At 39.5% G+C, this 14058-nt stretch overlaps 1 protein-coding gene across 4 annotated transcripts; it reads right to left on the bottom strand.

The window, feature by feature from the left end:
- Positions 1 to 4582: 4582 nt before the first annotated feature.
- On the bottom strand, positions 4583 to 11887 carry LOC119085138. 4 transcript variants are annotated; one of them, XM_037195412.1, is made up of 6 exons: positions 11766 to 11887; positions 9263 to 11689; positions 8564 to 9188; positions 7981 to 8521; positions 6057 to 6539; positions 4583 to 5981 (listed from the first exon to the last, which is right to left on the bottom strand). In XM_037195412.1, exons 1-6 carry the CDS (start codon positions 11839 to 11841, stop codon positions 4812 to 4814), a joined length of 5322 nt encoding a protein of 1773 aa, XP_037051307.1. In that variant the 5' UTR covers positions 11842 to 11887; the 3' UTR covers positions 4583 to 4811. The 4 variants fall into 4 exon arrangements, with proteins under 4 accessions (XP_037051307.1, XP_037051309.1, XP_037051306.1 ...); XM_037195414.1 differs by having other exon boundaries at positions 7981 to 8813; positions 8877 to 9188; XM_037195413.1 differs by having other exon boundaries at positions 4804 to 5981; positions 7981 to 8817; positions 8881 to 9188.
- Between the last annotated feature and the right edge of the window lie 2171 nt (positions 11888 to 14058).

Here is a 14058-nt window from a genome sequence, read left to right as displayed (position 1 = left end):
CCTTTTCCGGTCAACAACAAACTCAGTCTGGACCACCGACTTAACGTGACTTCCGAACCACGACTCGAAGTACATATTTCCGAACCACGACTCAAAGTACGCAGACACAATGTGGCAAGACAGTGCTTAATTGATATCTCGCCTAAATGTAGGCTAGAAATATACTCACACAAATTTTCATCATTTTCTGGTTACGTCATACGAGTCATTAATGCAGCCACCAAACACATTGCAACTACCCAAATTATGAAGCTTGAGTGAACTTTGAGGTACGTTACCAATACGACATAATCGCTAGAAAAATTCTATATGAAATTGTCTGACACGGGAATGGAACCCGGATCATTTTAGGCATCAGGCATAACGTTATTTTTGCACTTGTACTTTTATGTAAAAATTACGGTATCAGCATACTGAACGATTTTTAGAAATAGAGATGGAACATTACATTACAGAGATGGTAGCCTGTTTGTAACGTTACGAATTGTAACGAAAATACAAAAATCCAAACGATAACGTCACATGTATAACGCTGAGAATCCCAAGGTTCTGAAAGAACAGGTTAAGACAGCCACGAAGGTGGGTGACACCGAAATTGATAAATGCACTCAGTACAGATTGTGTAACTTGAAGAAAATGTTTTTTAGGAAAATTTGCAATTTGTGTGTCGTGATCAACTCAGAGTTGTCTTAACCTGTTCTTTCAGAGCCTTGGATAATCCTTGATTTACGCAATGAAAGTATAGAACAGGTGAGGCCGATCGGCCGATTTATCTTAAACGTACTCACAATTTATGTCAAAATAATATGAAAATGAAAGCGTTTGACCAAATTTTTATGTCCTCCGGGCGGTCGATAGACATACCTGTTTTATATTTTCATTGAATTTAATGGATAGCTAGTACGTACGTAACTACTAATCAATCCCGTCCGTAATTGAATTCTCAAAGAAAGTCCGTTAAAGTTCTTCAAAAAGCAACCTTCGACTCATTTTTCTTTGCGTCACAATTTCCAACAAAAGAAAAAATCTAAAATTGAAAACAGATTGCTTCCATTTAGGCCAGTTTTTCTCAGCACAGAAGCTTTCTGTGTCTTATGTTGAAAGGAAAGAAGCATTCAATTTCGGTCGATTTCGCAATGTTAATTATCGTTTTCACAAAAAGTACTCCTTAGAGAGCCAGCTGTCAAATAAACAAAGCAAAAATTGAAAAAAATCAATGTAGTCTCTCACACGGAGTACTTTTTGGTAAGTGGAAAACAAGCATTAGTTTGAATTCACAGTCATTCCCCGTTTTGTCTCCTTTTTATTCCGTTTTTCCTCTGAGTACATGACAGTTGGCATTTCATACAATAGTCAATTAAAATGACAACTGTCATCACGGAAGCTAAACGGACTCTAAGGCTACCTTTAAGAACGACATAGAAGTGTGTTCGCGTGCTGACCAGATGCTGACAATGTATTTTGGATTTGTGGGCCTGTCAATGTACATAATTTAGAAAAATTTACCTTCAGTCTACGATCGCATTTTGTCACCTTTTCTGTCTAACAATGTACATATTCACAAACCAGAGAAATGATAACATATGGTGTTGCTACCGCCTCACCCTTGAAGACGACAGCAACGCCATCTGTTCTCATTTCTCTGTCCCAAACATTTATTGTTTTCTTTTGCGTAGGTCGATTTTATACTTGCATGGAAGCTTTCAATCGTTGTGGCTAGTCTAGAACCTGTATTGTCACGTCTTGAAAATCGAAAAAACATTTTTTTTTCTGTAAATTTTATTGTGTATAAAAATGCCAAATTTTCAATATTTTAACATAATGATCGTGAATTACGTTTTTGATTTTAAAAACCTTTTTTGGTTAAATGAAAATTTATCACACTAATTGGATTGGACATTGACGCCGTAGCTTCGCTGAATATTCCAAATGCAGAATTCCCGCTCCTCCTAAAACTCCTAAAATTCATAAAATGGACCAAATCCTCCTAAAATCCTCATAAAACTCCTAAAATGGGTTCAAGCTTCAATAAAACTGAAAAACTAGAAAAAAAAACCTGAACAACGCTGTGATATCGACACCACCAATTTTTTACTACAGAGTGCGTTGCAAATACTCTTTGATGACATGTTTTAGTATTCAATTATCTCTTTTGTTTAAAAAAATTTTGATTCTGGCAAGTTCTACATTCAATTTCCAACATTGTACGGAAATGAATCCGAGCTTTTTTTACGTTACGATTTGGCAATGGGTTGTTGATACATACATAATTTAAGAATAAATAAAACTATAAACTCATGCGGGTTAAGACAGGACCTAACAGACAGACAATAAAAAGCACAACTAAGCTCTAGAAAATAAACTAATTATCCATTATCCATTATTAGCCTTTCCATCATTTATCATTTTATTAAACAAACAATGAGCAGGGATGCTTAGACTTTGATGAAGATTCAGATAAAGATGTGGATGGTCAGGGAAGTAAAGATACAAGCTATCAGGTAGCAGCGATGTGAAAAACAGTAGAGACTACTTACTCAGTCTAAAACGGTCCAACAAAAAATATTCCAAAAAAGACTACTCTTCAGTCTAGTCTCAAAGTGTCGAAGAAACAAAAAAGTGTCACAATGTGTTCAAAATGAGACTATTCAGTGAGCCTTGTTCATTATTTGTTCATCCGAAACATTTACGATAAAAAAAAACAATTTGAGACTAAATTTGAGTGTCAAATAATTATGAGACTAGAGTGAGACCCTTCAGTATACGTTTTTGATAGTCTCGAGAGACCAGAATTTTTACTCGGGATCTGGTTCAGATAAAGTACCGAGAACTTGATTTTCAGTATACTCGTTAGTTGGTTTTACGTGTGGTATCGTGATGGAATCAATTCAGACTTACAGCATCGCTAAGGACCAATTTTTGGGATTTTTTCAAAGAACGAAAGAAGTTGAGACTGGTTTTATAACTGTTGTATTGGTTTCGTTTTTTTCAGAGTTTTTATTTTCAAGTGTTACTGAACTTATAGGTCATTTCGGACAGATGTCCATAAAGCTTTTTGTATCGTTGCAAACCGTTCTTTTGACCTGCAAGATATTTCTGTCTCGATGGTACGTATATACATGGGAATTCTCTCTGAGTTTGCTTACCATTGGCTGACGATTTGCGAACCAAAGGACCCGTATATGACGAAACAGTGTCTTTATTCGAGTATTAACTCAACATTTCTTTTACGGAATCTCGTGCTAGGCTCATTTATGAGTATACTCTTTTAGAAACAATTTTGGTCTTTCGAGTTAGGTAGTTGCTGAATTGCAAAGTTAAAAATTGTGCTTATTGTGTAAATTGTGCCTTGAATGAAGAACGAAGTTTGTAAAAGTTTTTTTTTGGTAATTTCGAAGGTCGACGTTCTCAGTTAAATTCTTTTATGCATTAAAATTTCCTAAAATACCGTAAGCCTTAAATTATCAAAAAATTAGTTGAAAAACCTCCTAAAATTCTACTAAAGTTTTCTAAAAAACCTCCTAAAATCCTAAAATTAGGAGGCGTTCGAAGTCGTGGGAACTCTGCAAATGAGACAAGGGCTAAACAAACGCAGCTTTCAGCTAGTCCGAAGTTCCCGATATTCTCATATCATAGCACATTTACGGCGTGAATACAGTTTGTAAACCAAAGGCTTATGCAGAATCAGCAACAGCTGAACTTCATCAGCTGATCAAAAAACGCGCCCTACGTGTATAAGATACAATCAAAAAACATTCTAAACAACGAATTTACTACAAACATACGTGTTATGTGCGCACGTAGATGACCTTAACGTATGCACGCACTGTGTGTAGCTTGCCTTTGAATTGTTTTCTAACTAACTTTTGAACTAACTAACTAACTAATGTAGGCGATTTCAGTTATCTAAAAAAACCAAATTTTTTTTTTTTTTTCATACAAAAGTCAATATTTCGAAGTTCAATATCTCGGCCAATTTTGAAGCTGCAGTAACGTGTGATAGCTCGTTGAACTCGTATGGACAAGTAGATTCCAAGCAAGTCTGGAGTAAGTTTGAAGGTCATTGGAGCCAACAGGGGGAAGTCAAAACGTTACTGTAAATATGCTCCTTAGTAACAAAAAATAATTTTTGGAAAAATTTTGTAGTAGTGGACTTGCGTCACGCCCGCTTACTGCATGCTTACATGCATGATTTGGTGTATTTAGTATGAAAACTGACCAATTTTAAACCTACATAACCGAGTGATAGCTCGTTTTGTTCGTATTTAAAGCGAGAACATGATGAAATAGTTTTGTGGTGATAAATACAAAAGGGTAGCTACTGAAATGTTCAGCTATACATAGTTGACATGTCTCAAAAAAATTTCTTCGTTCTTTTTTTGGGGGTTAGACTGCGTCAAGTCCTCCGCTATCGCTCCGGACATGATTAGGTTGACGAACACAGTAGGACGTACTGCGATCAATGACGCATTAGAGTGGCAGATTTACTAGGTTCATGTTGACACTGGGTTCACAGGGCGCACCATATCGTTGCAGAATGCTGCGGAATATACCTTGTTTGTTTATGGTGAAAGCTACTTTATTGTAATGTACGGTTATATTTCATTAAAAAATTAATTAAAATAAGTTCGAAAATTAAAATGAATGTGTTGCTGCCGACTATCGAGATATGATGCACTTCTGTGATTCATCGAATAAATGGAAATGGAATAAATGGAGCTATTACTGAAAACTAGGAAAAGCTAATTATAAATTCTAAACGATTTTCAATTATAATGTGACTGCGAATAGGTAGCTGCATACTTTTCTAATTAGGTCGTCGCACTGAATCTACGCCAGTCCTTGAGTCCTCCATCTACTTGGTAGTAATCTTGAGGGCGAAGGTCAAGCGCTGCCAACTCATCCTTTGGATCGTAAATGTATTTCCCTTTTCCTGCCAATTCGAGCGACACATCGCCCACAAACTCTTTAATTAGCTGGAAGGCCTCCTTTCTATCCGCGGTTAGCTTTACTGTCCAGAGGCCGAACGGACTCAACAATAAATCTCCATTGAGCAGCTTATCCCTGCTGGTAGAGATAATTTCCGGTTCTCCTTTGCTGTCCCGTTTGATTCCATAGCTGAGCGTAATGGGCACACCATTGATAACGTAAATCTGATCTTGGAATTCGTAGTAGTTGACGCCAGTGTAAACCATATTGACCACGAAGTACTCCAGAACGTCTTCGAACTTTGCCTTGCGCGCCTCATCACTGCTGTCCAGCAGAAATCTTAAGTAGATGAGTGCAAACTTGATTGCTCTTCTGCTTGTCACAAATGGTTCACTCTTTCGCACATCCGCTAACAGAGTAATCTCGTCTCCTTTAAACAGGGCCTCGATTTCCTTCTTATGGTGCTCCTTCGTCCATATATAGAAAGGCCCGCCCAATTTCTCGTTCGAATAGAATTTGGCAGTGAAGAAAAACTTTTCGTTGGCTGGAATCGTCGCCCAGTATTGCGTGATGTGGTCCTTGATTTGCTTCAATTGTTTACTGGCAACGACAACCATTTCCCTCAGACTGTCCTCATCTTGAACTGGTTTCAGTGATTCCGGCAATGTGCTCGCCTCTAAGTAAGATCGAGCGAATGGGAACACCCATTGCTTGAAAGCATTCATTGAATTCTCGTACTCGAGAAGAACCAGATTCGATTGAATGGTCATGTCGAGCTGTCGCACACCTTGCTCATAGCTGGTCCCACGCAGCAGATCTTCGTAGTCTCCCGCGGCGCCAATATTAGCGATGTAGTCGCCCAGCGCCTGCTGGTCATGGTAATTTTCGAGCCGATCGTAGATGTGGATGAGAAGCGATAGCGCCTCGGAGAGTTGGTCAAAGCAACTTGTCAGTTCAGATTGTGCGTCGAATCCTTCCATGGCCATTTCGAGCGTGGTTTTGATTCCATTCAGAGTCGACTGAACCTCCCATTTAGTCACATCTAGGGCCACCTGTCAAATGGGTTTTTGATATTTTAAGTTAAAATGTCAGTAAAGGAAATGAAGGAAATGGATCGTTAAGATCACCTGAGATTTGCCCGATAGGGAATTCATAACTTCGTGCATGTCATCTCTCATGTTTCTAACCATCGGGAAGAGAGTGGTGTAAATGATTCGTTCGTAATCATGCAGAGCCATAATAGCCTCGTCAGCCTCCCGCAGAGCTTCCGATATGGCGTCCAACTTTTTCTGGTCATCCTTGAATTTGTCAAACGTTTCAAACGAGGCCGAAACTAGCTTCACCCCATTTTTAATTTTCTTCACGATGTCAAGCACATTCTTTTTATCCGTCTTGCCAGCAGCAATCTCTTCTTCGAGCTTGGTCTCCTTCTTGTCGATCGTGTCTTTGAGGTCTATCTGAATCGCATCGATTCGTTCAGTCTGGGCGGCAATGTTCTGTTCATTGTCTTCAAGAGCACTGTTAACTTTCTCAACATCCAATTTCTTCTGCAGTTCCTGCACTTTGACATCCAAATCCTTCAAGTTCTCTTTTTCAGTTGCACTATTTACCTACAAATGAAACGATAGAAAAACGATTTCTAAGTATTCATTATGTGAAAGAACGACCGACAATCAGTGTAGAAACTGATCAGCTAGCCGAGAGATTGTCATATTTTAGAAATTGTACTATAAAGACTGCGTCAAACTTTTCTCGTAGAGATTTTGTTTGGATATAATTCATTTTAGAAGATTTGGGCTCTTAACCTGAAATTTAGGTCGCACGCTATTCATCAAAATGATGCCTGAGTGAAGATTTATCGATATAGTCAATAAAATTTTTGACGAAAATTTCCACGTTCTCGGCGACCCCACGTTCTATTCATAAAAATGATCGCCACAATTTCTCCTATTACTTATTATTTCACCCATTTTCAACTTTCGACATTTTTCACATATGCTCCTCTGTTCTACTCGGAAAACTCTGAGACTTTGCCGAAGAAAGTAACTTTCTGTTTGCCACCATTCAAGAAATACCTCTAAAAACGTAATTGACCCAGACCCACCCATTTCCAATTTTTACATTTTTCATTTATACCCCTTTGTTCTACTCGTAAAACCTTGAGACTTTGCAGAAGAAAGTAACTCTCTATCTGCCACCATTCAAGAAATAACTCTAAAACCCTAAGTGACCCACCCATTTCCAACCTTAAATTATCAAAAAAAATCGATAATCGATAATTATTGATATTTTGTTAATTATCAAGATATCGATAATTCGATATATCGATATTTCGGTCCGAAAATCCGATATTTATCGATATATTCCGATATATCGGTATATTAAAATGAAAGCAAAATAAAATGATCGAGTCTGGTTTTTGACAATTGAAATTCAATTGACAAACAGACTCGATCATTTTATTTTGCTTTTACCTTATCATGAATTTTCAGATATCGATATTTTGATAATTATCGAATTTCGATATTTTGATAATTATCGATAATTATGAAATTATCGATAACGATATGACTAATCGATTATATTTTTTGATTGATATTATCGATAATTTTGAACGTCTCCCATCCCTAGTCACTCGAACGTGAGTTATTGCCCTACCAAAAAGTAAAAAGTAGTGCCCTAAGTGTTTTATACATATAAAATGACTAAACTTTCACCGATTTCGCTGATTTTGGTTTTGTTTGAGCCATAGATTGAATTTAAATATATTTGGAATTTCGGTCCTTGGTCTGAGACCCTAAACGGCCACACTATGGGGATATGGACCATAGATGCACTAAGGGTATGATTTTACTAAGATTACGGTAGTACTAGATGAAGGATTTACTAGGGTTACGGGCGAGCTAGATTACGGGTCGTACGGGGCTAGGATTAGTGGCATCAATATTTCTGGACGAATATGACCGAAACAGAGATTTACTACAATCTCCCAAATGGTTCGATGAATTCGTCAAACTTCATGCAACACCTAAAATTATTTTGAAATCTCACCGCAATTTCCTTCTCGGTCGAAGTCAGTTGAGCATCCAGCTCTTCAATTTTTCTGTCACGAATGCTAACGACCAGATTGCCAAGTCCATTAATCGATGTTTCTAATCCTTCAGGCAGTAAAATAGCCGAACCAGCTGGCATATCTGGGTCGACCACTAAAGAGTCGACAATTGTTGTTCCTGCCGTAACCACAGTACCAACGGCGGCTCCAATCGGACCGCAAAAACTAGCAATGATGCCACCAAGATTCAACAGGTTGAGGAATCCGTGAATGAAAACATTCATCTCCATTTGAGCCCGAAGCGCCTTGAGTTCCTCAACAGTCGCCTCTACTTCTTCCAGTTTCTTCAATGTTTCGTTGACCAAAGTTTCCAGAGCGTCGTCCATTCCTCTCATGGATTTATCGATTCCGGGATTTACTTTCGATGCAATCAATTCGTTAGCCTCATTCACCTTGAGTGTTATCGCCTGATTGTAAGACTTTTGGAAATCTTTGATAGCCACTCTCCGGTCCATTTCCTTGATTTCGTTGACTCGCCTTAGTGTGATATCAATGTACGGGGCTAAGTCAATTATGAAAGTTTGCGCCTTGTACTCTAGCTGAAGCGAGCACAGTTTACTGAGACAGGAGGAATAAATGGTGCCGAGGGCGAGCTTTTCAACTCGTTTCGTTTCATTCTTATGTTCATCGGCGTATTTTCGAACACGGTTCAACAATGCTTGGTAGTAGGGAGCCATGTTAATGCGATTGTGGATGCCGTAGAATAGGGACTCTAAAGTGTTCATTTCGTACAGAAGGGCTGAAGTGTCGTACAATTGGTTTAGGTCACTCGTTTCTTTCATACATACGAAAAAGTCTTGTTCCAAGGAACGTCGTAGTAGCCGCGCGTCGCTCCTTTCATTCATCTCTCGGAGAAACTGCTCAAGGAAATGCCGTAGCAACGGCGTCTTGGCAGCCATTCCAAGAATGTATCCTTTGAAGTCGATTAGAAATTTAGCCATTTCAGATACTGGTAGCTGAGGTTTGAGTTTCCGATCAGGTTTGTCATTTCCACCAGTTCTACCTTCGGATCCAGGGTTGGAGTAACCTTCGTCGTACCATTTAATAATTGTCCAGTCGCTATCCGATGTCTCAACATTTAGACTAGAAGAATGTTTAGCATTCAAATTGTTTCCGTGTTTTTCTCCAGCACCGCCCTTACCACCAGCTTAATTTTTTATGAAATAAAAGGGGAAACTTCAGCAAAACATCAATTGCAACACAAAAGGAAGAACCACTCACCTCCATTAGGTCCAATATCACCGTCAGAATCTCGGACGGTGGCAGAACTATTATTGCCCTCAAAAATGGATAAAATAACGCTTCCGCCCATCCCACCCAGTCCACCAATGCCTCCATCACCTCCACGCATTCCGTTGGTTGCTGCTTTTGAGTTAAAGATGTCATAAAACGTTTCCCATATGACATATCCAGGTCCCATCGTTTTCTTCTTGTCTACCTGCTTCCAATCTACACCTTCCTTACCGTCCGGCCTATTTTGCCATTTGTCTGTTGGCTTTCTAGCGTCATATCCTTTAGATCCTTTTCCACCTTTTCCACCATCCTGACCTTTCCCACCGTTACCGCCAATTGCCGAAATTGTAAGGTACTTCGCATTGTGAACTTCGTGGGCAACACCAATAAAATGTCCAGCAGGCTCACCCGCACCACCAGGAACGCCGTTCTCGCCAGGTGTTTCACCTTTTCCAGGTTCTGCTGGACTCAATTCACTTTTCCCATCTTTCCCATCCAGATGTATTGACGGGGCTCCCACAATATGCGATTGGGGAGCGGCGATAGCCATATGACATCCTGGAGCTGTAAAGTCGGGCGTATCGATGTAAACAGCACAAGACGCATTAACGTTAAAAGCCTTGACGTTTCGTTCATTCTTCTTGTACTCTTCTAACACCTTCGACAGTCGGACGAAGGGACCTTGAGCTAGAAGAGTTCCATCAGACTCAACCACGATATTTGCGGTAGTAGCCAGCGTGAGCTTTACAACGGAATTGAGTTCATTCATTCTCTCCTCGTTCAGTTTGAGCCCACTGATCGCAGTGGTTTCAATTTTAAGTAGTTTCGCAAACCTTTCAAACGTTTGTGTCGAAACGCGAAGCCCTTGAGGTTTACCACTCTGACCCCAGTCGTCCAAGTTGGCTACATTGTACATGGTTGTGTCTTCTTGGATGTAGTCGGCGCTCAGAGCTTCCAAAAATGTGTACAGTATTTTGTACCAAGCCACATAGTTGGTGATTAGAGTAACTGAATCATCAAGAGCTGTATATGGAACTGTGCCCACGTCTTCTTCTAGCATGGCTTCTACAAAGTCAAGATAGGAGATGTCGTCTTCCACAGCCTGAAACTTGGCTGCAGAGATTGCAATGTCAACAGCTGCAAGATCGGACTGCATGGAATCGACAAAGTCGGTTATGAATTTGTCCAGTTTTTTCAGTCTTTCTGAATTATCGGTGACAACTTCTAGAATCTCAGTTAGGGAAGCAATCAAATCCACCCAATCTACGGACTTACGCACACGTTTATCGACATCGGCGTTTATCAACTCGCCAATTTCTTTCATTTTGATTAAAATGTTATTGTTAAGTTCGTCCGAAATGTCCCTCATCTCCAGTTTTGTCTTGTCGGCGATGCTCATGCCAAAGTCGTCCGTTGAAACCGCCATGAAACTAGTTTCCGTTTTTATTGCGTTCACGATACCGTCATGGCTTTTCTGCATCAACGGCGACTGGTCCAGATGGCCCGATTCTTCAGGTTTGCGGAACAGTGAAATGCGACTGTACTTACCGTTTGTGGGTTTGCTCAGAGCCGTGAAAATGACGAGCGCATTCTCCAGAATTTTCTTCCTCTTTCCATTCTTTTCGGCTTCGATTTTCTTCTTAACGTCAGGAATCATGTTCTTGACAATAAAATCACCGACAGATTTAATTAGCATCTCGTCCGGTACAACTTGGATATTTCCCGAATCATCTTTTCGCGTCACTTTCGGAACTTTAGTGGCTACCATTGAAAGTCCGTCTTTGAACTTTTCTGCATCACGAATGAATTCTCCAACGCGCTCAATTGCTTCAATAAATGGGATTCCACGTCCATTCTGTCCAATTGCTGTCTCCCACTCGACGGTAATGTGAACTTTGATATTTTCTAAGTTTTCGAAGACCATCTTGGTCATGTAGGCACCAGCCAAATCGACGGCAGTTCCTCTGGAGTCTTTGAATCCGGGACAGTCATAGAATGCGATATCCTTTTTCGTGCTCACCACCAGTTCAGGATAGAGCGTCTTCGATGTAGACTCTTCTCCAGGCCTGCTGATTTTCCCGTCTTCATCTTGAATGATTATATTTCCGGAATATTCAGGATACTCCACGGCCCACATCTTTGACATGTCACCAGCAATGAATTGAACCAGCGTACTCTTGCCAGTACCTGTATTGCCCACAACAAGGACTGCGTCACGGTGGTTTGGATCAAAGATGACTTTATTCTTTGCCTCTTGTACAAGTTGCCATGCCTCTTCGATTGTCTCCCTTCCATCGTTGGACGTAGCTGCAGACATTTTGTTTCTCCTTACAGGTAATGGAAATTCCGACGAGAACCATTTTGGCTGAGTAAGCTTTCGCTTCAACTTCGCAGTCGTTGCAAAAAAGTAACCACCTGAAATCAACGAAAAGGACAAGACGTTTACTCTTTGAGTTGGAACGAATGTATTAGCAAAACTCGATCAGCTTACGCATTAAGTCGTTGTCCCTGAGAAAATAGGATTTGTTTTTTCGCCTGATGGACCTCGCCAACCGAAAATCCGCCATTTTTGATGTTCAGCAATTTATTTGGCAATAACAAGTTAAATTGAACCTAGAAATAAAACATAAGCTAACGCCGACCCGTACGAAAACCTATCAAAAGACTTTAATCTGAAACTCTTCATCTCTCACTTAATTCTCTTTTCTGCTTAGAAGCTATGAGCCTTTTAATGGTTATTTGGATCACAAGGGACGAAAGTAAAAATATGCAACCGTGTGCGAAGTTTGCAGCCCGTGGCCGAAGGCCAGGGTGGCAATCGCACCGGTTGAATTTTTTTACGACGTGCCATGTGATTTACCCAACTTTTCATTACAATAACTACGAAAATTGTAATTTGAGCTTCCTAAACACGTTCCAATTGATGAAATTTACCGAAAAAAGCTGAAATATGCGGGGCAACGTTCTTTATTGGCAACGTTCTTTTCTATCACATCGATCACAACAACACCAGACGGAACACATGTTGTTAACAACCATAAAAATACGATCTATAAATGAATATGTTTGGAACTTGAAAGTACAGTTCCGATTATTAGTCATTTCCATTTGTGTGCCTGTTTTGTAGGCTGTTTCACGGATTGTAGGCCGAACGATTTCGCTCCTCTGTTGTTGCTGTTATCTACTTTCCCAACGCACTTCAAGCAAAAGTGGTACTCTAAATAGGGTACTGAAACTTGACAGTGCTCCATTAAACATTTTACACTGTAAAAAGAGGGGGGATAAAATTTCTTACAAAATAGTACTCTATTGGGCAGCTGTAATTAATAGCACTTTTGCTTGAAGTGCGTTGTTTTCGCATCTTCTTTGGGGGGGGTGGGGGCGAAAGTACTTTCACACCTCTTGTGATGTCGTGGCGAATTTTTAAACTTTCGCATCTCATTCGGGAAGCGAAATTACAATTTTCATAGTTAGTGTAATGAAAACGTATGCGCAAACGCATCCTTCGAACGGGTCTAAACATAGTGGGGATCCTTACGAGTAGTACGTACTAAATTTAAATATTTTTCCAAAAAAGTCTTAAATATTGAAACTACACTGCAGCACTGCATCCGTAAATCTTCCATTTTTAACTGATCTGTAAACTATCTCCGAATAAAATTGCTAAAAGCAATAATCAAAGTCCTGCACGAAGTACGCCCACCCTATATAGTAAAAGATTATATAAACAGCTATACGCTGTCGTTTATACCACTATATTTGGCTTTATAATAGTTATAAGTTACCATTTTACAGCTAAAATTTAGTCGAATATGGCCTAATATAGCTCAATAATTCAAATATTTATTTATTCAAAGCGAAAAAAAGACTGCTCGCATACGGCGCAGTCAGTAAAAAAACGATCTTTTCAATCAACAAATATTACAATATAGTTGTATTGTATATAGATGTCCATGTACAGGATGCCTAAAACACACCGAAAACATTATTAGTCAGTGACTGACAGTCACCGATTTCCATGAACTTTTTTTTTGTCGATCGGTATTCTAAATACGTTTAATTTGACGTATCATTTACAAGCGTAAATGTCCGGAGATATCTTCAAAAACCACTAAGAGGGATTCTTTTTAAAAACAGCCTACCGAAATCGGACGCATTTTCCAGTGGACTTTTTTATATGTGCCTAGAAAGGACTTCGACCCTACAACCCAAAAACAATTTCAAAAAAATTCTTCGAAGCTTTTGTGACTGGTGAAAGGTGATCAAAAACCGAAAACTTGCACTTTTCTTACCAAAATTTCTCCGGGTACACGAGCCGTATATGGTCGTGTGGGGTGTCATTAGAAAGCTAATCACATGTACTATTGAGCCAAATAGAGACTCATTGGTTTTAAAATTAATACACACTGAAATATGTGCAGTTGAAGTTTTCAACCGAAAACTTGCACTTTTCTTACCAATATTTCTCCAGTTACACGAGCCGTACATGGTGGTGTGGGGTATCATTTGAAAGGTAATTTTATGTGCTTTTGGGCCAAATAGGGTCTTATGGGGGTTTGAAAGCATCTACGATGCAATATGAGAAGTTGAAATGTTTAAGTGCCTATATTTATAAACTTTTTTCCCTGATTGGTACGGTCAATACCTATCTAATAAAGCTAAAACAGACGAAATATGTTCAAATGTGGCCGACCTACAAGCAAAAACTGCTTGCCGCCCTGTGCCTGTTTCACACCAAGGGGTCTAACTCACGAGTCGGTCATCAGATTTCCATAAACTTTTTT

The sequence above is a fragment of the Bradysia coprophila genome, unplaced genomic scaffold (genome assembly GCF_014529535.1).
Source record: "Bradysia coprophila strain Holo2 unplaced genomic scaffold, BU_Bcop_v1 contig_94, whole genome shotgun sequence".
In the NCBI taxonomy this organism is placed as follows: Eukaryota; Metazoa; Arthropoda; class Insecta; order Diptera; family Sciaridae; genus Bradysia; species Bradysia coprophila.
Note: the sequence above shows the minus strand (reverse complement) of the source record. Positions and strands in the feature narration are given on the sequence as shown.